The sequence below is a fragment of the Gekko japonicus genome, unplaced genomic scaffold (assembly GCF_001447785.1).
Source record: "Gekko japonicus isolate JY-2015 unplaced genomic scaffold, Gekko_japonicus_V1.1 scaffold100, whole genome shotgun sequence".
In the NCBI taxonomy this organism is placed as follows: Eukaryota; Metazoa; Chordata; class Lepidosauria; order Squamata; family Gekkonidae; genus Gekko; species Gekko japonicus.
This window is the reverse complement of record NW_015167060.1, coordinates 1,138,064-1,165,982: the sequence shown is the minus strand read 5'-3', so window position 1 is coordinate 1,165,982 and position 27,919 is coordinate 1,138,064. Positions and strand designations below refer to the sequence as shown.

Sequence of the window (27,919 nt, the reverse complement as noted above, 5' to 3'; positions counted from 1 at the left end):
GGCGGCGACGCTGGGACAAAATGGCGGAGGAACCGGGTAGCAACGGGGACGCGTTAGCTTTGCCGGTGGGAAAGGAGGCAGGTGAGGCTGAGTCGCCTTGGTAGTCTCGCGGGGCAAGGTACTTGTCCTCCTGTGGTTGATTTGCCGCCGGCTCCCTTTAGTGGGCGCACCTGGAGTGTAAGGGGCCTGTTGGTCCCTCCCCTCTTTTCACGTGTGGTTGTTGGGACCGTCCGTCGTTCCTGCCCACCCGCCTCTTTCTCCCCACGGCTCTGGTTCTGGAGGACGGGGACTGGCTCCTCCCCCGGCCACTTCACCAACGTTGCACCCGATCCTTTGATTCGCCTTGCTTCCTCCGTCCCCTGTCCGAGTGAGACCCTTGGGAGAAAGGTTTTACGATAAGATCTCGGCGCTCCTTAGTCGTCGCTGACCACGTCTTATCGGTGTGATGAATGAACCTCTCCCGGTTTGCTTCACGCGGTAGCATAGGATCCGTAGCTAATGGCACAGCTGAACACGTGGTGTTTCTTTTCAATGTAAAAGGTAAAGGTTCCCTTGCTCGAAAGCCAGTCAAGTCCAACTCTAGGGTTGCGGTGCTCATCTCCTTTTCAAAGCCGAAGAACCAGCGCTGTCCGAAGACATTTCCGTGGTCATGTGGCCAGCATGACTAAACACCAAGGTGCACAGAACGCTGTTACCTACCCACTGAAGTGGTACCTATTTAGATGCCTGCAATTTTTTGCTTTCAAACTGCTAGGTTGGCAGGAGCTGGAACTAGAGACGGGAGCTCACTCCATCATGCGGCAACTTGGGTCTTGAACTGCTGAACTACTGACCTTCCACAGCCTGCAGTTCAGCGTCTTAACCACTTGAGCCACCGCTCTGTTATAAAAGCGTTGTTCCTCGTTGCTCAAAACAGTGTCCAGTAAAACAAGCAAATCCTAGCTTCCCTCTCTCGACCCATCCCCAGCGCGAGAATTCATTGCTGTGTGAGGGTTTTAGCTCCTCCTCCCAGGTTGAGAGGCGTTTAATGTCTGAAAGGCCGAGCAAGAGGAGCAGCTAGGCACTGCTCTGCCTCTGATGGCAGATTGGCGCTTGGATGTTGGCCACAGCTCATTTGCACCTCCTAAGAATGTTCTTCTAAAAAAAAGAAAAGAAAACAGGCGGTGGGGTGTCCAGGTTATAGTGCCTTGCCCTCTCCGCCATTCATTATCGTTCTGATGCTGATCGAAGTGCAATTGTCTGTCACCACTTGGGGAATGAAACTGGTAACTTGTATGTTGCATTAAAGGGTTGGGCTCTGAGCACTGGCATATGCCTGCTGCATAAGGAAATGTGAAGGGGCAGTGCTAACTTTTGTGTTCCAATGCTATTGCTGTCATGTTGTGAACCCAATACTGTTAGAATTGAATGATATTCTCTTGTCAGTGTGCCTCTACGGTTCAGCCCATATGCCAGTGCTTGTAATTTATGCAAGATACTAAAACTGAATAGAGGTATGGCACTTAGAGGCTATGGTTTTATGCTTGCTCACAGGCAATTTCATTGAACTGTTAAGTTTTTGTGAGCCCATTAAAAAAAAAGTGTATAAACAATGTTCTGCATAGCGGAGTAAAAGGGCATCCTAGCCTATTAAGGCTATTTTAATGCAGTTTTCTGTTCTTGGACAGCATTCTTGCTATTCACCGTTTTTCTTCACTGTAGGAAACATTATACATGGGCAACTCATTTGGGATCCTAAGGAAACATGACTTTTTATAGTGTTCTTAAACTTCTTTTTTTAAAACAAACTCTTCTGTTGCTGCCACATTCAGCCATATGACCTTTTGGAAAGAGATGTAGTGAATGCAGTCACATTTGAAGCTTGCTTTTTAAATTATTATGCAGTTGTATATGTGGTCAAGTATACAGAAAATAGCTTGTGTTATTTGTAGTAAAATCCATCTCAAGAGATGTGACATCTTCAATAAATTCCTTTTTGTGATGACTTGAAAATGCTTCCAGTACTGTTCCATTTAACTATCTGAAGATCGCACCTCTTAGCAAAATTTATAGTAATTACGACAGATCTAAGGACAAAGATCTCTTCAAGAAAATTGGAGAAATCAAGAGAACGTTCCATGGAAAGCTGGCCATGATAAAGGACAAAAACGGTAGGGACCTAACAGAAGCAGAAGAAATTAGGAAGAGATGGCAAGAATACACAGAACTATACTAGAAAGACTTCAGTGTCTTGACAACCATGATGGTGTAATCACTGACATTGAGCCAGACATCCTGGAGTGCGAAGTCAAATGGGCTTTAGAAAGCATTACTAACAACAAAGCTAGCAGAGGCAATGGTATCCCAGCTGAGCTATTCAATGTCTTAAAAGATGATGCTGTTAAAGTGCTGCACTCAATAGGAATGTTCAAACTGTCGCGCAGTTGCACTCATTTCACACGCTAGCAAGGTCATGCTCAAGATCCTACAAGCTAGGCTTCAGCAGTACATGGATAGAGAACTGCAAGAAGTACAAGCTGGGTCTCAAAGAGGTAGAGGAACTAGAGATCAAACTGCCAACATTTGCTGGATTATGGAGAAAGCAAGGGAGTAGCAGAAAAACATCTACTTCTGTTTCATTGATTGCGCTCAAGCCTTTGATTGTGTGGATCACAACAAACTATGGCAAGTCCTTAAACAGATGGGAGTACCAGACCAACTCACATGTCTCTTGAGAAACCTGTATAAGGATCAAGAAGCAACAGTTAGAACTGGATATGGGAGAACTGATCGGTTTAGCATAGGAATAGGAGTATGACAAGGATGTATATTATCACCCTGCTTATTTAATTTATATGGAGAGTACATCATGCGAAAGGCTGGCCTGGATGAATTATAAACTTGAATTAAGATTGCCGGGGAAAACATCAGCAACCACAAATATGCAAATGGCAGAAAGTGAAGAGGACCTAACAAGCCTCTTGCTAAGGGTGAAAGAGGAAAGCGCAAAAGTTGGCTTGAAACTCAACATCAAAAGAACTAAGATCATGCCATCCGGCCCCATCACTCCTTGGCAAATAGAAGGAGAAGTCATGGAAACAGAGACAGCCCTCACATTCCTGGGATCCAATATCACTGCAGACGGTGGCTGCAGCCATGAAATTAAAAGATGCCTGCTCCTTGGGAGGAAAGCGATGGCAAACCTAGACAGCATAATAAAAAGTACAGACATCACCCTGCCAACAAAAGTCCGTATAGTCAAAGCAATGGTATTCCCAGTAGTCATGTATGGCTGCGAGAGTTGGACTATAAGGAAGGCCGAGCGCCGAAGAATAGAGTCTTTTGAACTATCGTGATGGAGAAGACTCTTGAGAGTCCCTTGGCCTGCAAGAAGATCAAATCAGTGAATCGTAAAAGAAATCAACCCTGACTGTTCCCTGGAAGGCCAGATAATGAAACTGAAGCTCAAATACTTTGGCCACCAAATGAGAAGGGAGCACTCACTGGAGAAGACCCTGATGCTGGGAAAGATTGAAGGTCAAAGAAGATGGGGACGGCAAAGGATGAGATGGTTAGACAGTGTTATCGATGTAACAAACATAAAATTGAGCAGATGCCGGGGCATGACGGAAGACAGGAGGGCCTCGCGTGATGTGGTCCATGGGGTTGTGAAGAGTCGGACTCGACTGTGCGACTGAACAACAACAACAATGACAGATCGCAGGCCCATTCATGCTGTCTCTACAGTTTTCTGGGGGCAGCAATAACAGAGGTAGATGCTGGCCCACTGCAAGTACAGTATTTTATCCTTTACTCACTTAAACTGTAACATGAAGAAATTCAGTGGTGAAAAGAGCCATTTAGAGGACAACAAGAAAAGGGACCCGCAATAGTCGCGGGGGGGTGGGAAGCAGGAGAGGAGGAAGCGGCCACAGGTAAGCTTCCCCCCCCCAGCTCCAGCGGTAAGGCCTGAGGGCCCGCCGATCTCCCCCCCCAGCTCCGAGCCTTCTCACGCTCCCCCGGCACCGGCGATGGAGCCTGAGCGTTTTCTGCGCATGAGCAGGGGACGCTCTTTTCCTTTACGGGGGATTTAAGTATCCACTGTATATTTTTTCAACTTTTTAGATTTTTCTGCACACCTGGGGACTGCTCCAAGTGTGCAGGAAAATCTCTCTGCCCCCCCAAGTGCCCCCGATGTGCGGATTTAGATATCCGCATGGAGGGGGCAACTTGGCTATTAGATATATAGACAAGAGGCGGGACCCGCAATACATGGCAGCAGGTGAGCCCAGCCTTCTCCCATCTCCCCTCCCCCCCCCAGTAGCGGCGGCGAGGCCAGCCCACCAAGCTTTCTCCCCCCCTGGCAGCGGCGAAGCCAGCCCACCAAACTTTCTCCCTCTCCCCTCCCTGGCAGCGGCGGCAGCAAGGCCGGCCCGCCAAGCTTTCTCCTTCTACCCCCTCCCTGGCGACAGTGAGGCCCGCCCGCCAAGATTTCTCCCTGCTCTCTCCAGTGGCAGCGAGGCCTGCCCGCCAAGCCTTCTCCCTCCTTGCCGGCAGCGAGGCTGGCCCACCAAGCTTCCCTCCCCAGCAGCGACAAGGCCAGCCTGCCAAGCCTTCTTCCGTCCCCTGTGGCAGCGGCGGCAACAAAGCCTTCACTCCTTTACTTTTGGGGGGATTTAAGTATCCCCTCTATAGTTTTTTTACAGTTTTTAGAATTTTCTGCACATCTGGGAATTGCCCCAAATGTGCAGGAAAATCTCCCTGCCCCCCCAGGTGCCCCCGATGTGCAGATTTAGATATCCGACTGCAGGGGGCTCCTTGGCTATTAGATATATAGATATTGACCTGCATGGCAGATTGGAGAAGGAAGAACTAAGCACATCCATTTAATTAAATGGAAATAACTTCTGCTGCATTTAGACAGAGAGTGCATCTTAACTACTCTAGTATAGGCAATATCTCCAACAGTATTTCCAATACATGCATTTCTCAAGTTAAAGAGCAAGATGACAGTATGGAAGAGCAATTTCTAGTGGACATCTTTATCCATTGTAAAGACACCTGCAAACTGCACTGGGAAGGATATGAATCAAAGAGCAAAGCTGCTTATTTGCTACAGTGGAAACTGTTCTATGGGCTGATACAGTAAACTGATATAGTTCATAGGCTCAGTGGGACAATCAATGATCTTTTTTGTGATTCTTATTTAGAGTTCCCTTTTTGGATTATATAAATCACTGTATATGCTTACATGCATATTCTTGCCCCCTTGCTTCTAGCCTCCCAGAGAGACCCACCAAAGTTGTTATTCTGTTGAGGCTGTTTGGTGATGGCTGAATTGATTCCCTTGTGAGTTCTTCTGGCACTATGATCATTCTGTTGAAATTAGTGCTGTTAATTGATAAGTTTGTTTATTTTGAATTTTTAACCTTTTCTTGTGTCTCTTTAAAAAATAAGAATTGGAACCTTGGCAGCACTATTTTGAAGCATTTGCAGAAGCAGATTTTTTCTGCCTCCTCAGTGCAGCCTCCTATGATTGCTGAAGAGGCACTGCCAGGAGTTGGAGGACCCCTGTGAGTAAAAACCACACATCATAAGGGGCTGCAGTGAGGAGGGAGGAGCAGGCAGAATTGCCCCCCTCTAGTGGTGCTCATGGAGTCCCCCTCCCACACACACCCCCAGTACAGCCGTTGGTGTGTGTGGCTTTTATACATGTGGGCTCCCAACCCCCCAGTGTCACAACTATTACTAAGCTCTCCCTCAATCCCCATGTCCACCTTGCAAGTATGATGCACCAACTCTTCCTGTCACAGATTATCCATCTTTGACTTTCTGACATGCTACTGATAATAACAGAATACTTGTAAACGTAGATCCTTCTTGAAAAAGCGGGCTCTTCATTTCTATTAGGGTGGACCTACGTTCTTTGATAGAATGATTGGTTGGACATAAGATACAGAAGTTTGAGAGTCACTGTCTGAGGTTTTGTCATTCTAATCTAATAGCCTAATTTAAAAGCTGTATGCTTTTTAAATAAAAAATATTTGAATAACAAGTCTAAGTGGTTTTTTTTGTATTATGAAATATTCATAAGCATTCTAATATCCAGTTTTCTATTGTTTCATACATACCCAGTGAAAAAATACAGTAACATAAACCAATCACAACATAGAAAGCTCATAAATTACTGGGGAGTGTATTTACAAAGTCACCGAAGTGAAAAAAGGTCCTTTTTAAACAGTGGTATGAAAGATCTTGAACCGGACCAATATTTTCAAAAGCCGTGGAACATCCACTAAATGCCTAAATGAGCTTGGCAAGGCTTACAACTCCACAATATGTCCACATAGGTGTGGCAATCCTTAAACTCTTTAAATTGAACTACTACTAACACAGATCCCAGGTAGTCTTAGGTGTTTCATTTCTTCATCAGTATAGTTCATGAAGTCTTCCTTTGATAATTCTATATTTGAGCTTATCATTAAAATCCAAAGCACTTCACAGCTCCAAGGAGCATCAAAGCTTCAAAAACCCGTGTGGAATAGTGCCAAAAACACATTGGAGTGGTGGTCTTGTAGATAAGTGACTTTCTGCCTTTGGGGCCAATCCTGTAGAAGTCTTTGCTTGAATATCTCTCTGATATTGTCAGTCTACTTCTTTACTTTATTGGTGGGTATTGTAGTTTTCTGGCTGTGTTCTCTCTGATGGGCTTTTACCACCAATTACCAATGTTGTTAGTGATCGTTCCGTGTTGTATGAGAGTGTGTTTTGAACATCTTGACATTACTTATCACAGCATAAACATAATTCAAATGAGATTCTTTCTGACTTGCCTAATGGTTGTATTTGAAATGCCATTTGTCTGTCAATATAGTGATTTTTCTGGAGTTCATAACATTAATGCACGGAATGTGCTTTGAAGACAATTACAGATCAGTCGTGGCTGAGATTTTCTGCCCACTTTTCCAGCTTGCTTAATCACTGTGTAAACAGCAGCTTCTTGTTTGCGAGATTATTAGTTTATTATATATGCCCTGACCTGGATAGCCCATGCTAGCCCGATCTCGTCATATCTCAGAAGCCAACCAGGGTAGGCCCTGGTCATTATATTTGGATGGGAGACCACCAAGGAATACTACACAGAGACAGGCAGTGGCAAACCACCTTTGAATGTCTCTTGCCTTGAAAATCCTATTGGGTCACCATAAGTCAGCTGTGGCTTGATGGCAAAAAAAAAATGTATGCATGCTGAATAAACTACTGATCAAAAAATGACCCTTCTTTCTTAAAACTATGAGTTGGGTCCACCCTCCCCGAGGCATTTCTGTCAGTGGAAGAGAACTTTCCTGCCTTTCCCCCCACTGCAGCCCACATCTCTTCAAGATGCTGTTTTTGGGGGGCAGGGCAGCAGGGCACCCTCATGGATAGCATTGGTGGTAAATGGGTCATTTTGTATAAAAAGATGTGCAGGAGCTCATTAGCATAACTTATTTGCATATACCACACCCCCTGACATCACCAGAAGTGTGTCAGAAGGCAACACCCACCGCTCAGGATCCACTGGAGTGTTTGGGATTGCTAGCTATTGGGGGGGGGGGGACGCGCAGAACTGCCCTCACAGAGTGTCATGCCTGCTCCTGATGTAGCATCTGACAGCCAGGAACAAGGGGACTTGGCACCACAAGCCCCTGATGTGACCACAGAGGCAGAGCCTAACAGCCAAGAACTGACTCCTTTAACAGAAGACACTGTAAGTCTTGAGGAGGATGGAACCTCCCAGGAGACACCTGCGCTGGATCAGGCTCTGCTTGACTCAAGCAGATCACCACCCGACTCCCCCCCCCACCTGTGAACCGGCTCAGGAGTCAACGACGACAGGAGCTGAATGAGAGACGCAAGGCTGCACGCATGCGCGGAAGACGCTCATTCAGCCCTGAGTTTTAACAGCGGCCCGACCTTGCTCCACGAAGATAACAAGTTAATGAGTCAGCACACTATATCAACAAACCTGCTGCTTGAAGCAATTTGTACTGGCAACTAGGGATGTGCAAAAAAAAAAAATTCGGTAAAATTCGGATTCGGGTTTATTGGACCCGAATTTTTTCGGGAAACCCGAAAAAACCCGAATATCTATACCCAAACAGGTTGCCCCCATCCCATTGTTCTCTATGGTGGGAAAAAATGTAATTTTTTTCCCACCATAGAGAACAATGGAGGGATGGGGGCAAACTGTTTGGGGGAGTGTGCTGCGTGTTGCAATTTCAAACTGTACATTGCCAGACCAGCCAGCCACACTGCAGCAGAACCATACAAGTGCCCCCCCACCTGCGCTACCAAACTGGGTGCCCAAAACCCCAAAACTACAACTTAGCTCAAACCAAAGAATCTCTCTACAGTAGCAGCAGCACTAGCATGTGCATTGTGCCAGACAGGCCCAGCAGAAGAAACAACCAGAGCAATCTGCCACCTGTGCCAGGCCAGCCAGGTTGCCAATTGCCAGTCAGTGCCCCAAAACCAGAACTAGGTCAAACCAGAGAATCTTTCAAGACAGCAGCAGCAGCCACTAGCCCACTACAGGGAGCAAGTGCATGCCAGCCAGGCCCCAGCAGCAGAAGAACCAGAGCAATCTGCCACCTGTGCCAGGCCAGCCAGGTTGCCAATTGCCAGTCAGTGCCCCAAAACCAGAACTAGGTCAAACCAGAGAATCTCTCCAGACAGCAGCAGCAGCCACTACAGACTGAGGGAGCAAGTGCATGCCAGCCAGCCAGGCCCAGCAGCAGAAGAACCAGAGCAATCTGCCACCTGTGCCAGGCCAGCCAGGTTGCCATGCCAGTCAGTGCCCCAAAACCAGAACTAGGTCAAACCAGAGAATCTCTCCAGACTGCACTGGAGCGGCAGCACACAGGCTGAGGGAGCATGTATGTGCATCGCCAATGCCAATGCCAGCCAGCCAGGCCCAGCAGCAGAACCAGTCCACCACAAGTGTGCCAATGTGCCAGTGCCCAAAAAACCCCAAAAGCAAAACAATCTCTCCCCTCTGCAGTGGCAGCGGCCTACATAGGGGAGCATGTTTGCTAATCGCAGCCATGCCCAGCTGCAGAACCAGAGCAATCTCAACTTCCCCCCATCAACCTCTGTGCCCAGCAATGCAGGAGATTCACACAGAGACGTCTCCCTTACAACCCCAGAGGCCCAGAGGCCCCTCCTCCATGACCAGAAGCGCTATTTGCCTAGCCTGCTTTGGAAATCCAAAGGTGGGCTGCCGAGAGGCTGAAAAGGAGTTGGGAACTTGGGAGTCGGGCTTGGTCCCCTGTTCAGGGCAGGGGACAGCAGCAGAACCTGTGCACTGCACGCCCCTCCCCCAACCACACCCAGCCCGCCTGCTCCATGGCCAGGAGAGACTGTAAGGAGAGATGACTACTAGTCCGCTCCGCTTTGGAAATCCAAAGGTGGCCACTGGCCACAGGCTAAAAAAGGATTGTTACCATTGACCAACCCCCCACTCTCAACAATTTGCCCAAAACCTCCTGCATTGCTGGGAACGGGGCGGGGAGACCCACAAGCCAGCCGCTGTGTGGCTCGGGATGTTTTTGCCTGCCTGCCCCTGCCCGGTGGGGGTGGAGCTATCTTACTTCCTTGCTGCCACCTTCCTAGAGGTAGCATACGTGGGACCCCTCTGGATGATTCCCCAACCTGGGAATCATCCTATCTCAATCTTTGGGCACCACCTGGAGAGTTGGCAGCCACTCTAATTTGGGGGCATCTGGGTTCCTCTGGCCTCCCTTTGCCTCTCTTCAGGTGCGCTGAGTGGGGATTCGCACGCACACCCCTAGTGATTGCTCACGTCACTTGCACAGGCCCTGCCTGCCCCCCCCTTCATTTATACTGCAGAAATCCTCAGGTTTGGACTGAGTCCAGTAAGTTGGGTGACTGGCACAGAGGTTGTTGGGGGGAAGTTGAGATTGCTCTGGTTCTGCAGCTGGGCATGGCTGCCATTAGCAAACATGCTCCCCTATGTAGGCCGCTGCCACTGCAGAGGGGAGAGATTGTTTTGCTTTTGGGGTTTTTTGGGCACTGGCACATTGGCACACTTGTGGTGGACTGGTTCTGCTGCTGGGCCTGGCTGGCTGGCATTGGCATTGGCGATGCACATACATGCTCCCTCAGCCTGTGTGCTGCCGCTCCAGTGCAGTCTGGAGAGATTCTCTGGTTTGACCTAGTTCTGGTTTTGGGGCACTGACTGGCATGGCAACCTGGCTGGCCTGGCACAGGTGGCAGATTGCTCTTGTTCTTCTGTTGCAATGCTGGGGCCTGGCTGGCATGCACTTGCTTGCTCCCTCAGTCTGTGGGCTGCTGCTGCTGTCTGCAGAAATTCTCTGGTTTGCACCAAGTTGGTCTGGGCACTGATTGGTTGCACCTTGGCACAGGTTGTGGGGGGGGCAGATTGCTCTGGTCCTGCTGCTGGGCCTGTCTGGCTGGCATTGGCAATGGACAGACATGCTACCTCAGTGCTGCTGCTGTAGAGAGATTCTTTGGTTTGAGCCAAGTTGTGTTGGTTTTGGGGTTTTGGGCACCCAGTTTGGCGGCACAGGTTGTGGGGGGGCACTTGTATGGTTCTTCTCTGCTGCAGTGTGGCTGGGGCTGGCTGGTCTGGCAAAAGTTTGCAAACATGCTGTCCAAAACAGTTTGCCCCCATCCCTCCATTGATCTCTATGGTGGGGAAAAACGTAATTTTTTTCCCACCATAGAGAACAATGGGATGGGGGCAACCTGTTTGGGGGCCCATAGAATTGGACCCCCTGGTCCAATCTTCATGAAACTTGGTGGGTATGTAGGGGAGAGGTTCTAGTAACCACCCTCCAAGTTTGGAGCTTACCCACTCCAAGGTCCATAGGATACAATGTTGCCGAATTGCCGCCGAATTTCGGCGGCAAACCGCGAATAAACTGCAGCAAGCTGATCTGGGGGCAACCTGTTTGGGGGCCCATAAAATTGTACCCCCTGGTCCAATCGTCTTGAAACTTGGTGGGTATGTTGGGGAGAGGTTCCAGTAAGCACGCTCCAAGTTTGGAGCCTCTACCCCAAACCCCCTCCCCTCCAGCCCCCCGCAAAGTTCCAAGAGGATTTTTGCCATTGACTTCAATGGCCCCATTGGTTATAATGGACCCGAATTTTTCGGGAATTTTTTTCGGGATTCGGACAAGCTCATAAATTGCTAATTCGGGATCCCAAAAGCCGAAAAAAGCCGAAAATCGTTATTTTCGGCTTTTTTTTCGGTTCGGGATCCCGAAATGCACATCCCTACTGGCAACTTCAGTTGACAGGACCAGACGCTCTGTGCAATCTTGCTCCGGACTCTTTGAAACCTTGACCGTTTGTTACTCTGCTTCTGAACTCCGGCTCCCTGACCCTCGGCATTGTTTGACCACGACTTCGGCTCTGCGATACTCTGGCTTGACTTGATTTATGGACTATGACGTATGGTATGTTTGACGCTGGCTTTGTGAACTGTTTTGGACTTGTTTAAATCTCTGTGCTGTTTGAACTATTGGCTGAACCTCGGACTGGCTTTGGACTTGACTTGTTTAACCCACGCTCCCTGGCCCTGCCATGACACAGAGGAGGGAGAGCTTGTACCTGAAGGTGGGCAGGGGGGCTCTGCGACTTACGTGGCTGCTTCTTGCTCCTCGTGGCCCGACAGGGCTGCTGGGAACAGGGGGCGGGGCTTGTTGCATGTGCCTGCCCCTGGGCTCCTTACTGCCGGAGCTCCGCTCCTGTGCGCTCCCGCAGGAAATGACCCCTGGTGGTAAATCAGAAGTCTGCACCAGGAACTGGTGAGAAATTACTCCATTTAGTCTGGAACCAACCCTATGTGCGGTGCTAGATATTGCCCATTTGGGACCTAGAGAATGCCTGATATCCTGTTTGTGCATCTGTTGCAAATAGACTTCCATTAGCCAATTGACTATTCGGTTGAAGGTTAATGAAAGCATTGGCATTGCGTTTAAAATGGACATGGATCAATTCTAGGAAGATATATTGAACCTTTCTGTGTATTCTGTGTTGAACTAATTATGCTATTTATAAATTTAATCATTAATTGAAATTGTTTATCTACAAAGGACTCCTGAGTAGGAGTAGGATGGGCACGAACTGGGAAAATGGAGGTTCATCCCCATTCAGTTTATGAGGTTCCGTTGAAAATCTGAGGTCTTACCCTTCCTCCTTTCTGCTGGGGGCGGCTCCCCGAGGCCAGCAGAATGCCCCCCCCCCATCTTGCAAAAGCCATTTAAAGGGATGCAAGCCATTTCAGGGATCACCCCCTGCTTCCCACCACGAGCCCCATGAACCTCCAAAATTACATGGAAGAAAAGAAGAAGAAGAAGAGATTGGATTTATACCCCGTCCTTCACTTGGAGTCTCAGAGCGGCTTACAAACTCCTTTCCCTTCCCCATCCCACAACAGACACCCTGTGAGGTGGGTGGGGCTGAGAGAACTCAGACACAAACTGCTCTTTTTCAAGGACAGCTGTGCCAGAGCTTGTGACTGACCCAAGGTCACATCAGCAGGTGCAAGTGGAGGAGTGGGGACTCAAACCCGGTTCTCCCAGATTAGAGTCCGCACACTTAACCACTACACCAAACTGGCTCTCTACACCAAACTGGTGTGGAGGTTTGCAAACCACAAACGGGCGATGTTTGTCACAAAATTAGGCTTGTGACGAGGTTTCTGCCCATCCCTACTCCTGACATGTGAATTTTTTAATTATTATTTTTGCTCCTGTACGTTTTTTCTTTGGTCTGTCTTTTATTTAGAAAAGTGGAAGAGGCTTAAGTTATTAAATCCTATAGTTCAACCCCAGAGGGAAAGAATGTTCTCCAGCATACCAAGAAAATGTTAGACATTGCATTACTTTACTGGCCTCCTGCTGGATGCTTCGTTTTTCTGCACTCATGAAAGTTTTTGATTACAATATAATTTTTTTGTCTTTACTCACAAATGTATTTTGTTTACTTCTCCCTGATTTAGAAATTAGAATTGTCATGGAGAAACTCTGAAATCATGTACTTGGCACAAGGTCTATATAAAACCACTCTTTGAAGCTACCAGTGACAGTTATGCTGGCAAAGATCCTTAGGGAGATAGTTCTGTAGTGGAATTTATTAATATGGGCCTGAGTTACTGTCTAAATACCATTGGTCTGAATTAATGCTAATAGATCTTTGCAATATAGTCAATATGTAAGTCTTGTAAGCTAACGTTGGTAGCTTCCTTTGTGCCCTTTTGTTCCCCAGCACCTGTGGTTCTCCACGGTACTTTTTTGATGGGTGAAGATCTGTATTACATGACCTACCAATAATGCTTGCTAAAACAGGATCACAGCTATGCACTGTACTTCCCATGCGGTCAAAAATAAATTCAACACGATTATCTGCTGATGGTGCCTGGATTCTTAGAATGATGCTTGATATGGTATCTGTATCTCTGTTTGTCACATAACATCCTTTCCTATCTATGGTATGAGGTCAGGGTAAACTTGTACTAGAGATATTCTTTTGTTGAAATCACATTAGCTTTACGTCAGCCATTTTAATTGAACCTATGGGACCAGGGGGTATAAATTGTTAAAGATTTGTCTCCTTTGCGCTAGCCATTAATAGCTCCTTGTGAGATCTTGGTGACCTGTCCAGAGCACTCTGAGTTTCATGCAAGTGCACTAATTCAAGTATTGGGGTTTTATGAAATTATTGTATGCTGAGTATCAGTCAGTCAATAGTTTATTGACTGGGAGGGCGGGGTATAAATGCAATTAAATAAATAAATATTATATATGAGCTTCCAGTTTTGGCGAATCGCTGATGGGTGTATTTCATCGAGCTCCGATAAATGCAACCCATGATCGTAGTGGCTGGGAGGGGTACTGGATTATTCCAGTCCCCCCCCAGAGCCCTCGGAGGGGGCTCATAGCCTGGGGTGCAAGAGGTGCTACTCCTGAGGCCACGGCCGGGGGATTGAGGCTCCTCTTTGCAATGGTGACTGAGACGCATACCGGGACAAGCGAAAGGAGATCTAGCGCAAAGCCTTCCCTACCTTATTGAAGCAAGCAGCTGATGAAGCGTGAGTCCATGTGCCTTTAAATCAGACAAAAACCTAAGCGGACAGCTTCCCCCCAAAGCGGAGGGAGCTGAGCTGAGCTCATCCTGGGAGAAATAAGGAGCAACTTTAAGAGGCAGAGGGGGGAAAGCTGGTTGGAAAACATCGTGTAGCACAAATAGAGTGCAGACTGGTTAAAGAGCAAGATCTTCTTTGAATTTTCTGCTAATGTAAACAATCCCCCACCGGGCTGAAAAAATGGCGCCGAAAGTGAGACCTTCTCCTTCAGGGACTGCTAGCTCAGCAGCATCGGCTTCCAAACCGGAAGCAACCATAGACATTCCAAACATGTTAACCACTGCATTGCACCCTCTACTGGACCAGATGACCCATCTTAACAATTTTGAGACTCTCCAAAAACAGCTAAAAGAAATCAATATAAAAACAGAGAATACAGCAAAATCCAAAGTTGATGCTAAGACAAAAGCGTTGAATCAGAGACTGGAGGCAGTGGAAAAAGAGAAAGTCTCTGATAAACAACAGCTGTTACAACTACAAATGGAAAAATCGTCATATATCCTTAGATTTCAAGGTATCCCGGAACAAAAAGGAGAAAACCTCAAGGAGATTTTAAGTGATGCCCTGGCACCGGTAGTAGACATTAAAGCGGAATTTATACAAAGCGAAATGGATGTGGTCTACCGGACTTATCCAGACTACATCAAGAAAAATAAACTACCTGGTGAAATATTTGTGAAATTCTCCAAGAGGTCTACCAGAGATGTTACACTTAAAGCAACCAACAGGATTACTATAAAAATCAAAGGCGAAGAAATGAGAATTTTAAAGGACATTCCATTTGAGATAAGAAAGAAGAGACAACAATATAAAAAATTGACAACTTTTTAACAGAAAAACTCCACTACCTACAGATGGATTTTACCAGAGGGTCTTATCTTCAACTTCAAAGAGAAAAAAGAAAAAATAGACTCTGTTGCAAAAGCTAAAGCATTTTTGGAGCAGCATCAAAAAACAGAGAAAGAGAAAGGAAAAGTGGAGGACAGCAAGGAAGAAGTGGATCAGGAAGTAGTAGCAGTACACCGGGCAATTCCTCAGGAGAAGACTCTGAATCTGATATGGGAGAAGCCGCCCCGAAACTCCTTAAAGTCAGATGGGACTATGATATAGATAAGCCTAAGGGGGAAAAGAACTAAAAATGAATCAGCTCTGAAAGTTCAATACTATTTAGTTTAATGTACCAGAATACATTTATTTGGCTAATATTGTTTGTACTGGAATACATCTGAAACAGTTAATCTTACTCTTCATCTTCTAGAATGTTAAAGCTAAGGGAAATGTTGAAATAAGCCGTTTTTGTCGTATCAGATCCCTGTTTAGCCGGATGTTTTAGTTAGTCTTTCCATGTTCCCTGCCCTATGTAGTATGTAGTGAAAATGCAATTTAAAAATCTATTAAAAGTATTTTATTGTATATAGCCATTGGCCATTACAAGTTTAAAGAACCATGAATTACATTAATAAATATAACCATAAAACTAAAATATAGAAATGTACACTTAAGAGATTAAAACAGGTTAAAACTTAATAAACTACAGTTTCAAGGAACCGCCCCCAACACTACCCTCTCAGATCGTAACTTCTTTGCTGCAAAGGCAAACAGAGAGACTCTATAAGATACATATGCATCATTATCAGATAGCAAGTATACAATCTTCTACAGTATATGTGGAATATTTAAATGCTGTGTATTCTGTTTTAAAGAATTATAATTGATGAAGTGCTTTCTGTCTTAAAAACTTATACTGGAATAAACTAGTTTTGTTTTAGAACCATTGTTTCACTCTATACTTGATTCAGCCCCTTGCCAGTCTCCACTCAACCAATAAAAGAACTCAGGGGAATTGAGGGGACCCAGGAATAGTCCTGGGCTTCATAACCCCGCAACAAATTTGTTAATCTGTATACTTTCCAAGATCTATATCAATATGTATGTTCTTGTTTTTTCCTTTTTCCGTGCAGTGGATCCTCTGATAAAAGAAAACAGCCACATCTTCACTGACACCCAGTGCATCTCTGAGTCTCAGGAGCTTGCTCAGGATCAGGTATGTTTCAAGCTATGGGCAGCTGCTGAAACTTAACACTAATTATGGAGGCCTCCTGATATGCTTTCCTTGGTTTTCTCTTCTAATTTTTCCAGAGTAAGAAACAAGCAAGCAAAGTTCGGCGGTGCACATCTATCCATGGTGAGGAAGAGCTCAGCCAAAGCAAGAAAATAAAATTGGACACAAAGCAGGTAATGCAGAGCAGATTTTTAAAAAATCCAAGGATCACAAGCAAAAGACTTCCATGCACTAGAAGTCTTGGTGTGTACGCTTCTTGGAATGTGCAGTAATTCTTCAGGGGATTTCTAGTATCAGGCATTTTTGCAATACTAGTCTGAAACATGACCTGTTCTTTTGTGGTGAACCGTTAAAACATATTATCAAATACTTGTTATATTTGTCTTAAAATGTCTTTATCTGACTCTTTTAATTTAAACATTCAAGAGGTGCCTTCTAAAAATTAAATGCGAAGCAAATCAGCAGCATAAAATGAGCTATCAAGCAGAGGCATTACAGGATCAGATAAATGATGTCATTAGAGCAGAGGAACTACATGAACAGCAAGTACAAAAACAACACAGCTAAAAAGTCAGCTGGTGTAAATAAGTCAGCCAGAGTCAGTTAAAACCAACAAAACGAAAGCAGGCTAAAGCAACTAAACGCAAAGTCGATCATTTCACTCCCTACAAATGCCCAGGAAGATAAGAACACTTTCAGCTGATGTATACTAAAATGTAGTGAGTTTGGCACCTGGCAAACAGCTGTGAGAAGGTAAGGCACCACAACAGAAAAGACTGTGTCTCTGGTAGCCAGCCACCTTGAAGGGGGAATTGGGGGGGGGGGGGACAGAGCAGGTCATCGTAACTAGCAGGCAAAAACCAAATTAAGGCAGTTTTTTGAAGGGAAAGAAAATAATGGCTTCAGAAAAACTGGAAATAAATTCACACAATTGTTAATGTGCATTTTCCTGCTAAATTAATTTGAAAAACTGACAGTTCACTTTTTCAGAGTTTGAGCCCTGTTTGTAATTCTAGCGCCTACTAGGAAAGCTAACTATATTTTGCTGTATATAATGTATACACTTGAGTAATTTTACTTTTCCCCTTGCTGTTTTAAACCAGCCCTCTGTGGTAGATTGATTAAATTAGTTGAGGAGAAATTTACAGGCAAGGATTTGCTTTTCACTCACTGTTCCTGTCATTTACTGATCAGGGTTATTTATCATGCCCTTCGGCCTATAATGGTTTTCTTTGGTTAGTTCTCTCCCACCCTGCTCAGAAGGTATGTGTGTAACAAGTGTTCAGAGAGGTATGGTGTGTGAGGTTGAATAAAGGAATTGCAGTACAGCTCCATTTTCTGAACACGGGCTCTTCAAAATCAGTAAGCCTCTATTCTTTCTTGTAAACAGCAAGGTAACAATGGAGAAGACAGGAACAAATACTGTCCCATCTGTACTATGACCTTTACCTCACCTGTTGTGGCTAACTCTCACTACGTAGGCAAGACCCATGCCAAGAATCTGAAGCTGCATTCTCCTAAAGCAGAAGGTATGATCATTAAGATGCCGAGACTTGTCTCTTGCAGTACTGTGTTTAAAAACAAACAAACAAAGAAAAACCCCTTGGTTAGAATAGTCCAGGGCTCTTTGAAGTAGCTGTGGTCATTAAGGGAGTTCATGATCACTTCAATTGAGAGATAGGCATGCTGGTCTCTTGTGCTTCCTCGATGACCCTAGTATTAACAAACCTAGGCAAACACAGCAAAACTTACAGCAGAGTCCTTTTTTCCTCTTTGTAAGCTTTTGTCAGCTGCAGTCTTGTTTATGTGCACGGGTACATGTGCATGTATGCATGTTGAGAATGTTAAAATTCTAAGTGCAAACTTCTTTCCTATTAATAAGTTGTTATTTTGATTCTTCTGGTTTGTCTCCAAAATTCTGTCTCTTGATATTTGGATTAATTTTGCAGCTGTTGTTCCTGCTCAGAAACAAGCTGCTAATGCACCTCCCACTACTGTGTCCTCTAATGAAGAGAACCAAAACACTTCTGACCCAAACAAATTCTGCAGTCTCTGCCACGCCATTTTCAATAACCCACTGATGGCGAAACAGCACTATGTAGGCAAGAAACACAAAAAGCAGGAGACCAAACTTAAGCTAATGGCACACTATGGGAGAACCCCTGAGGAACCTGCTGCTTCAACAGGTGAGTGTTTCACAACAAGGCTTCTGTAATAAATAAAGCATATGAGTGTTTGAGGTTTGTAAAGCCACAACTAAATTACGAAGTGTCCTGCATCTAATTTGTACTGTTAAAAACAGTGTTCTTTTATCTTTGGCCACCCCCACCCATCACTGTGTTCATGAAAAAGAATGTGTAGACCTGCAGGGGATGGAGGAGGTACAGGGCAGGAAATCCTCCCTGTTAACAGAGAAAAACCCTAAAGTGTGCATGAAAATTCTGGTTTGTGGAAAAACTCTCCTCCCCCCTCCCCCCAGGAATAGGTATATAGCTGTGTATGTGCATTTGAAGGAATCAGCAGTTGAGTCCAGTGTGCAGTTGCAAGGCTCAAGAAGCAAAAGGCAGCAAAACAGGAGTAACAGAGGTTCTTTTTTTTAAAAAAATGTAATTGCTTTTAATGTCTACCAACTATAAGGAATAAAGGTAAGGGATCTTCTAAACTAAAATACAGAATTAGCAAGGATCATATAACCGTCTATACATCAATTTCTTGTTTTTTCCCTATTTAGTTTTTTAAAGAAATGGAGATTAGCTATTAATATTACTAGTTCAAACAAATACAAGCATAATTAGTCATAGTGGGTGCATCTTAGTATTTCAGTAGAAAAGAAATCATATATTCAGGGTTAAGCTATTTATCGGTTTTCTTTCCTCTATGTTTGTTTTTTATCAAGGGTCAGCTTAATTTTGAGAGGTTTAGGAACTGCTGCTCCTAATTCTGATTCAGAGTTCCTTCTGAAGAACTACTCAGTGAGCTACCACTGCTTCTCGATCCATGTTCAATATTATCTTCTGTAGCTTTTTTGTCCTCCGCTTTTCCTTTTTGTTCTGCTGAACTTTGGTGCTGTTCCAAAAATGCTTTTGCTTTTGTAACAGAGTCCATCTTTTTTCTCTTTAAAGTTGAAGATAAGTCCTTCTGGGATAATCCATCTGCAGGGAGTGGAGTTTTTCTGTAAAAATAATGTCAGGTTTCTATATTGTTTCCTCCTCTTTCTCACCTCGAACGGAACATCTTTTAAGACTTTTGTTTCTTCTCCTTTGATTTTTAAGGTTATCCCATTAGGAGAGCCAGTTTGGTGTAATGGTTAAGTGTGCAGACTCTAATCTGGGAGAACCAGGTTTGATTCCCCACTTCTCCACTTGCACCTGGCTGGATGACCTTGGGAAAGCCATAGTTCTGATAAGAGCTGTTCTTGAAAAAGAGCAGTTTCTATCAGAGCTCTCTCAGCCCCACCTACCTCACAGGGTGTCTGTTGTGAGGAGGGGAAGGGAAGGAGTTTGTAAGCCGTTCTGAGACACCTTTGGGTAGTAAAGGGCGGGGTATAAATCCAATCTCTTCTCTTCTTCTTCTTCTTAGTTTCTTTCAGTATCATATCTCTTGTTGTCCTTTTAGAAAATTTCACAAACACTTCACTGGGCAGCTTGTTTTTCTTAATACATTCCGGATAGGTGCGGTATACCATATCCATATCGCTTTGTAATGATTCTGCTTTACAGTCTGCCACTGAAGCTAATGCTTCGCATAAGATCTCTTTCAGGTTATCTCCTTTTTTTCTGGAATCCCTTGAAATCTCAGGACATATGATGACTTTTCCATCTGCAGTTGTAACAGCTGTTGTTTCTCAGAGGTCTTCTCTTTTTCCACTACCTCCAGTCTTTGATTTAACGCATTTATCATCAACCTTTTTCAGCCTTTTGGCTGTCTTCTCTGTTCTTATGCTAGTGTCTTTCAGTTCCTTTTGAAGAGCATCAACATTGTTGTTGAGGTTAGTCATCTGATCCAGCAGAGGTCACAGTGCTGCAGCAATCATCTTAGGGAAGTCTGTGGTTGCTTCCAGTCTGGAGACTGGAGTCATTGAACTGGTAGTTCCTGAAGGTTTTGCCCTGGATGCCATTTTTTCAGCCCGATGTGACGTGTTTACATTAAAAGGAAAAGTTCTTTAAAGTCTCTGAAGATCTGTAAATTGCACTTTTCTTACTAGTCTGCACACCGCTCGGCTAGATTATCAATCTCCCATCATAGCCATCTCTTCGCCCCTCGTTTTTTTCCTTTTATAGTGTATTCTTTCCAGGGTAGGGTTAACTCCTCCCCCTCATTACGTTTCGGTCTTCGAGGCGGCTTTGTGGTTTGTGCTTGATCGCTTGCTTTGTTAAAATGAGTATTCACTCATGATTTACTCCCCAATTTGTTTCAGGAGATAGGGAACATCTCCCATCACCCAATCTCTTGTGCGCTCGTTCCGGTGTGCGTCTTTAATACCATGGCTGGTCTCGTGGCGGTGGGACCTGTCGGGGCAAAGAGGAGCCTCAATCCTTCAGCCGTTGCCTCAGGAGAGGCACCCCTCGCACCCCAGGCTATGAGTCCCCTCCGAAGGCTCTGGGGGGACCTGGAATCATCCGGGACCCCTCCCGTCCAGCACAATCACAGGCCGCTGTCATCGGAGCTTCAATGCCAGGACGTCGCCGAAACCGGAAGTTCACAATTCAGAGGTTTTTAGCTTCAGGTTTATGCCTTAGGCATCAGGCAAGCTTCTTTTTTTCCTGTAAAGACAGTGAATCTAAGCACACCTTGAAATCAAAGGGATATTTCCAAGAAAGGGTGTTTAGATTTAAGAAGTCTTTCTTGTACAAAGAGACCTCTGGCCTCAGGCTGTTGCCTTTGAAAACTCATGACCCAGTAATCAAGTTAATCTTTAGGAAGAAGCAACTACTCTGTTGCTATATAGATTGAGGATCAGTTCACCCAAAGGCTACTGAAAGTCTCTCCACACAGTAAGGCATAAAGTGTGTACTGTATTCTGTAAGAGAGAGAGCACTAATTTCACAAAGTCCCATGCAGCAGCCATTCCATCTCATTACAAACAAGTATACAGCCTTCTGTTACTTCTCTTCATTTTGCATGAAACATTTAAGCGCTTATTTTTGTCCCCGGCCAAATGCAGCTGATCCATGTTTAAAGACTTGAACAATGCTGCCATTACAATGCCAACAAAATCAACTAATTCCTTTGCTGAGTGTCTACAGGCTTACATAATCCTAGTAAATATGCTCCAGCTCCTTTTTTTTTTTTTTTTTGCATGAACCTCCTACATTGTCATCTTTGTCAAATTCACCAGCAATATCAACAGTAGATGAGTGAAATATACAAGGCTGTCTGGCTGTCCAACTACATACATTTTACATACACATACCTACACACAGTTAAGTGGCATGTGCACCACCGTATTGCACAGGAAGCATAACCTTTCGAATTTTAAATTTAAAAATGGGAAAGAGCATACCTCTACTCCAGAGGTATCAAACTCATTTGTTACGAGGGCTGGATCTGACATAAATGCCACTTTGTCGGGCTGGGTCACACATGCTGTAAAATGTAACATGAGGTACCAGAGATACAAACTTTATAAAGATGATTTCAGATGCCGAATGCCAGTAGCAGGTGAATGACAATAGCAGGCTTGATTGGATTAGGTGTGATATGCAGAGGAGTCGTAGGTGTGGAGATACCAGCATTGGTAATGTGACAGGAAACCTAGGTCTCAGTTTGGTCCAGGAGGATGCAAAGAATAAGTGGACATAAGTCTGACAACCACAACATTCAAAAACCAGTGGGAGAACATTTAACCTTCCAGGACATTCAGTTGCTGGGCTAAGAGTAGCAGTTCTCTTACAAAGGAATTTCAGAGGGAAATTAAAAAGAGAGACTGCCAAATTGCAACTGATAATGAAGCTCAAGAAGACAATGCATCCTCCTGAACTGGACTGAGACCTAGGTTTCTTCTCTCATTACCAATGCTTGCTATTGTCATTTGGTGTCTGAAGTCACTTGACTCTCCAAGATATAAGGACAGATGGGCTCACATTCTAGCTGTATCTGAAGAAGTGAGCAGTGACTCATGAAAGCTCATGCCCTGCCACAAATTTTGTTTGTGCTACTGGATTCTTGCTCCATTCCACTAATAAAGATTGTAAGCTCTGCTGTTAGGTTTCTTCCCCCCACCCACCCACCATTTAGTAGACCTGGAGAGGGGAATCTCTCAAGGTGAAATAACGTTTTGATTCAGAGTAGGCAAAATCCATTCAGTGTTAGTGATGATATTAAAGAAGCAAGGGTGGGGGGTTAATGTGAAAAAGGCAGCCAGCAAGATAGGGGGAGGGAGGAAGAAAGGTGAACAAGTTTCTCTCTCTCTCTTCTTACAGTACCAGAAACTCCTTCCTAGAATCTTTCAAGGGGGGGGGGGGTTGTATGGAGAATGCCTGCACCTTTCCTGAAGGCTGGGGAGAGGAAGAGGGGAGGGCAGGTTATGATCTTGCAATGGGCTCCCATCTCCATCTCTTCCTGCCCGAGGGTGGAGTGGGGACAGCTAGTGGAACAGGGAGTACCAAAGGGTGAAAGGCGAGAGAGATGTGGATGCTTCCAACATCACTGCCATTGCCATCATAGAGGCACATCTCTTGAATTTCGGGATTATAGGAGGAAATGCATACAGTACAAGAAAGAAGAGCTTGCAGGATCTGAAACTAGAGAAAATGCATCAGAGTAGATCTCATTTTGCTAGGTCTCTTAAGTAAAATAAGCCCGCAGGCTAATCCTCATCGTTATTGATCCGGATCTCTTTCCAGTACTGTTTTTAAAATGATTTTTCTAAGATTACAATAATAATAATCTCATTTTTAATTTCTTGCCAAATTGCTACATCTGGAACTTCTTGTAAAACTGTTTCTCCCCCCCCCCCCCCCACATGTTGATGTAGACTAGTTGGGACTCATCTCTTAGGAAACTGTGACCTTAATCATTGCTAAGAAGCACAGCAAGGTTTTCCCCCCAACCTTGTAAATCAGCATATTTCTCTGCTTCCCTTCTTTACTTTCAGGAGTGCATGCAACTGTAAAGGGGGTGTGTGTGTCATGCTCTTCGAGATTTCTTAAAAAAAACCCCCCCCCCCCCCCCGGTGTATTTCTGCAAAAGATTCTCATTGCTCTTTAGAATGTGACCAAACTTTGCCATCGTTTGGATTGGCTCACTGCTCCCTGTTCTATTACTCAGGGAGCAAGAAAGAGCTACCGTGGAAAATGTAGTTGCTCTTGTATCAAGTCCTCCTCAGCTAAAGTTAACTTCCAGCGTGCATGCAAGTTGTGCAACAGGCAAAAGGCATCTTATTGCTGGGCAGAGTTGAGCAGCCAAGAATGAGGGTGAGCTGGTGATGCTGAAAAAACCCTTTTGCAGAGAATGGGGAGGGGAGACGCTGCCACTGCCTGTTGATGGTGGAGATGGGTTGAACTATGTCATGTTAGTTAATAAGTTTGCTATTGGCTCCCTCCCTTCTAGGCTTGCTCTCCCTCCCCCCCCCCCACCTCTTTGTTACAGTTTCTTTCTCTTTCTGGGAGTGCTCAGCAATGCATCCTTGCTGGGTTATAAAAGAGAAAGGCCAGCATTTTCTCCTAGCTCAACAGATTTGTCTTTCCTTGCTGAGTAAAAGAGGGGAAATGCTGGATGAAGTGTTTTGCATTCCATTAGGAGTGCTTGTCAGAAGAAATCCCCCCCTCCCTCTGAAGAAGTGTCGTGCACACGAAATAAAACTGTTGGTCTTACAAGCGCCACGGGACTCCAACTCTATTTTCTCTTGCATGCTGATGCTCTTGGCTTGGTCCTTTCCCCCCCAAAGGAGGAGGGGATTCTTCTGACAAGCTCTGGTCATTCTTCTGCTAGTTCTTAGCCTCCTATGAAGGGGAGGAAGAACCAGGCATGTCTTCAAAATAAGAGTCAGCTCTTTATAACTGTCATGAGAGAGGAAAAGTCGTAGACCTAGAAAGAGTTTGGCTGGTGCTTGAGAACTAGTTCAGTAGGTGTCTAATGCTAGGGAGGGGGCATCGTGGGTGGGGGCATTCTACCGCACGGACCAGATTACAGCCCTGGGTGGGCCAGGTCATCCTTGCTCTGCTCATATTTACCACTATAATTCTTTATAGGAAAAGATGAGCACTTCTACACATTTCTACAGTTCAGAAAGAATTCAGCCGTTACAGATCTGTTACATAATTGTCATGACAATAAAACATGGCTTTTTAAAAGTACATACATAGGCAATGGGACAGTTGTGTCATTTATCACTGGTAATGTCACAAGCACTGGCCTATAGCTGCCTCAGACACACATCCACAAAGCTTTCAGGACTGTATATTGAACATGTTAATGGGGGGAATGAAATGTGAGACTGGTGCAACAAAAGATAGAAAGCATCACATAAGCAAAAGCTTCAGAAGGTTGCAAATGCTCCTTGAAAATTCTAATTGAAAACACTTGTGTATATGGGCAGGGGGAGTATTTTTACACAATATATTATTAATAATATTTCTCAAATGGAAGTAGGATTGCTTTGTAAAGGTAAAGACAGATAATCAGGCACCTGAGCTATGAAAATGAAGGTAGCTACGGTATTCCTCATAAAGCAGGTATGGCATAGTGATTAGAGGAGTCATACTAGGATTGTGAAGGACCAGGTTTGAATTCCCACTTTGGCATTAAAATTGGCTGGGTGAACTTGAGCCAAGTCCCCCTCTCTCAACCTAACTTACCTCACAGGGTTGGAGATATGCCCTCAAAAAGTGTTTGCAGGGCTGGAAGGAATTATCGTGGTTGGGGAGTACCCTGGGGAGACGGACGGACGACACAGACAGTTTTAAAACCCAGGCAGCCTTCCTTCTTTAACTTCCACAAAATACGGAGTGTGTTTGCGTGTGTCTGAGTCCACACTTCCTCTCCTGCAAACTTTTTAAAAGCAACCAATGAGAATGCAAGCTGCTATGGGAGTGTTAGAACGCTCTAGCAAAAAGGCAGGGAACTTTTCCAGCATGTTTATTGAAATTGCTGCTCACAGACAAGGTGCCTTCTGGCAAGACAAGGAAGTGGAGGTGTGTTGGACATCCTGCTATAAGGCTCCATGGTGATGAGAAACACCCACTTGGAGACCTTGTCCCAGTTCACAAGGGTGTCCATATCCCTGGAAGCCCAGGGATATTTCAGAACAGTGCAGCAATGCCGCTCAAAATTTGAGTGGTGCAAGGCATCTTTCTGTAGTGCTTTGGAAACATGGTTGGGGTTCCCTCCTTCCTGACAGATCGGGGCGGTTGTGGGAACAGGCAGGCTGGCCAGGTTGGGAAGAGTGCAGGCATGCCTGTGAGTATAGCACTCCTAGTAGTTTAATACACCCCCCTACATAGCCCTCCAATATTACTGCTTTATTTGCTTTTAAGGAACCCCTGCACCAGCCACTCTGCAGCTGAGTAAGATCCCCTGCAGCCTCCCCCCCCCCAATCACTTTGCATCTGGGCATGGAATGAAAATTTTGACTTTTAGCATGTACTGTTTTTTAGTATACATGCATGCAAGATATTCAGCATAATTCATTAGTCTACAAGGAAGTTTTTTGCTTGCATTGGAAAAAGGAGATAAAAGTGTATGTGTTTTCTTCCATAGGTTGCAAGGCTGCTTTAAGGGGGGGGGGGGATGAGACTGCACATCCCAAAAACCTTGTTCCCTTGTAGGCTTGCCAGCTCCACCGTGAACACAGGCAGGGGGTGAGGGAGATAGAAGAGTTCCAACATCCAGGCAGGGAAACTTCTGGAGATTTTGGGATAGAGCCTTGGAAAGACAGGGACCACAGTGGGGGTACAATGCCACAGAGTCCACCCTCCAAAGCAACCATCTTCTCCAGCGGAACTGATCTCTGAGCTGCAATTCCAGGGGATCCCCAGGTCTCACCAGGAGGATGGCATCCCTACCTGCAGTCCTCTATGGAGTTCAGCATGTGGTGCCCTCATCTTTACAGGCAGTCTGTATTTTGGCAGTCATGCATTTTATGTGTTACTGGAACCTCCTCAAGGGATTAAACCAGACCTACCCACCCATCCACTCAAAAGACAGGAAAAATATATTTTACATTACCCGATTATTCCAGTTAGCAATGATAACTATATCACTCTAGAAGCTGAACTCTTTTTTTGGGTGGTGGGGGGGAGATCAACACTGTCCCAATTTACTGCGCCTAAATCTTCTGGGACCAAGTCATTTGGTTACTACCATTGCTACAAAAAATATTCTCACACTTTCCTTAAGGAACCTTCTTATAGGGCATTTCAAGCTGTGACTATACTTACAAAAGGCTTTCACATCTGTGCAGCAGCCCTTCAAGCAAAATGCCCTGCCAGGCGAGCACCTCAGCTGGAAGAGGAGGAGGTGTCTCAGGAGGAGAGACCAGTAGCTGCGGAGCCCCCTCATGCAGAAGAGATGCCCTTGGCTGAAGGTATGTGAATGTTCATTAGGTTGGTGAATGGGACAGCTAGGGAAAACAATAGTGGTCAATAGCCAGCCTCCATTCACTGACCTTAAGTGTTCCTCCATGCAGCCAGCCCCGAGAGCTGCCACAAGTGGTAAGCATCCAGCTGCAGACAGGTTTTGTAGGGAGGGGACATGGCTTGCCGGGAAAGCCTCTGCAAGGCATCCAGAAGGTTCCAGGTTCAATCTTTGCTATGCCTGTGTAAAAGGATCAGGTGGCAAGTGATTTTAAAGAACCCATACCTGTGAACCAAGAGAGCCACTTTCAGTCTGAAAGAATGACTGTGATTTTGATGCACCAAGGCAGCTTCCTGTGTTCATGTACTTACTGATTACCATTTTTTTTCCCTGGCAGGGGATGAAAGGCAAATAGAGAGCCCTCCCTCATTCAGACAGGTGACAGATTCCCTTGAGTCCATGAGAGGTCAAATAATGAAAACCTGTAAGTTAAACATGCATTGTTCTTTACAGAGGGCACTGTAGGTGGAGGATTATAATGTCCAGCAACAGACACTTAACAAATGGTTCTTTTCCTTAACAGTGGAGGCCTTCGATGTCCGGTTGAAAGCTCTTGAAGACAAAATGGTTAGCGTTAATGAACGACTGGAGAGACTGGAGGGTGGAGATCAAAACCAATAATCACTAAATATATAGTTTTGTACAGTTAAATTTATGCGTCCGTTCTTTTTAAAGGTTGTTATTTAATAAAGAATTTCAACCGGTGTTGCTTTGTGACTGACATTAGATAAATATTCCTCAAGATGTGTGGATTTCAGCTGTACAAAAACAGCTCTTGCGCCTTTCCAGTGAATTTCTCTTAAGACTTCCTCCAGTCAAAGTCTACTTATATCAGTAGACTTTAATTGGTGAAACTCTTCATCGGTTTTTGTCAAGAAATATTAATCTCTAGGCCTGCAAATAGGTTGAAGAGACCAAATGGAAAATAACTGGCTGTTGTTATGGAAGGATTGGCAAATCGACCTTGTGACCTTTGGATAACAATTCAGGTAGAGAGACAAACCATTTGTTTACAAGGACAGGACAGTGGCACCATTGCATCTCTCATTCACTATACAAGGGGTGGCTTACAGTCAGTGTTCCCTCTAAGCTGAGTTAGTGTGAGCTAGCTCATCGTTTTTTAGCCTCCA

The 27,919-nt window shown here is 45.0% G+C and overlaps 1 protein-coding gene across 1 annotated transcript; it reads left to right on the top strand.

Annotated features, from left to right (window-relative positions):
* On the top strand, window positions 1–27,919 carry LOC107111545 (zinc finger protein 346-like). Its single transcript, XM_015412521.1, has 8 exons — window positions 1–81; window positions 16,114–16,196; window positions 16,292–16,387; window positions 17,605–17,743; window positions 18,164–18,400; window positions 26,620–26,739; window positions 27,127–27,213; window positions 27,313–27,919. Exons 1-8 carry the CDS (start codon window positions 21–23, stop codon window positions 27,408–27,410), a joined length of 921 nt encoding a protein of 306 aa, XP_015268007.1. The 5' UTR covers window positions 1–20; the 3' UTR covers window positions 27,411–27,919.

What these genes read in the sequence shown, in the direction of transcription:
- LOC107111545 (XM_015412521.1), top strand. Translation starts at nt 21, where the DNA reads ATGGCGGAGGAACCGGGTAGCAACGGGGACGCGTTAGCTTTGCCGGTG. An exon ending in GCATTCTCCTAAAGCAGAAG is followed by an intron (nt 17,744 to 18,163) that starts GTATGATCATTA and finishes TTAATTTTGCAG; the next exon opens with CTGTTGTTCCTGCTCAGAAA. An exon ending in GGAACCTGCTGCTTCAACAG is followed by an intron (nt 18,401 to 26,619) that starts GTGAGTGTTTCA and finishes TCTGTGCAGCAG; the next exon opens with CCCTTCAAGCAAAATGCCCT.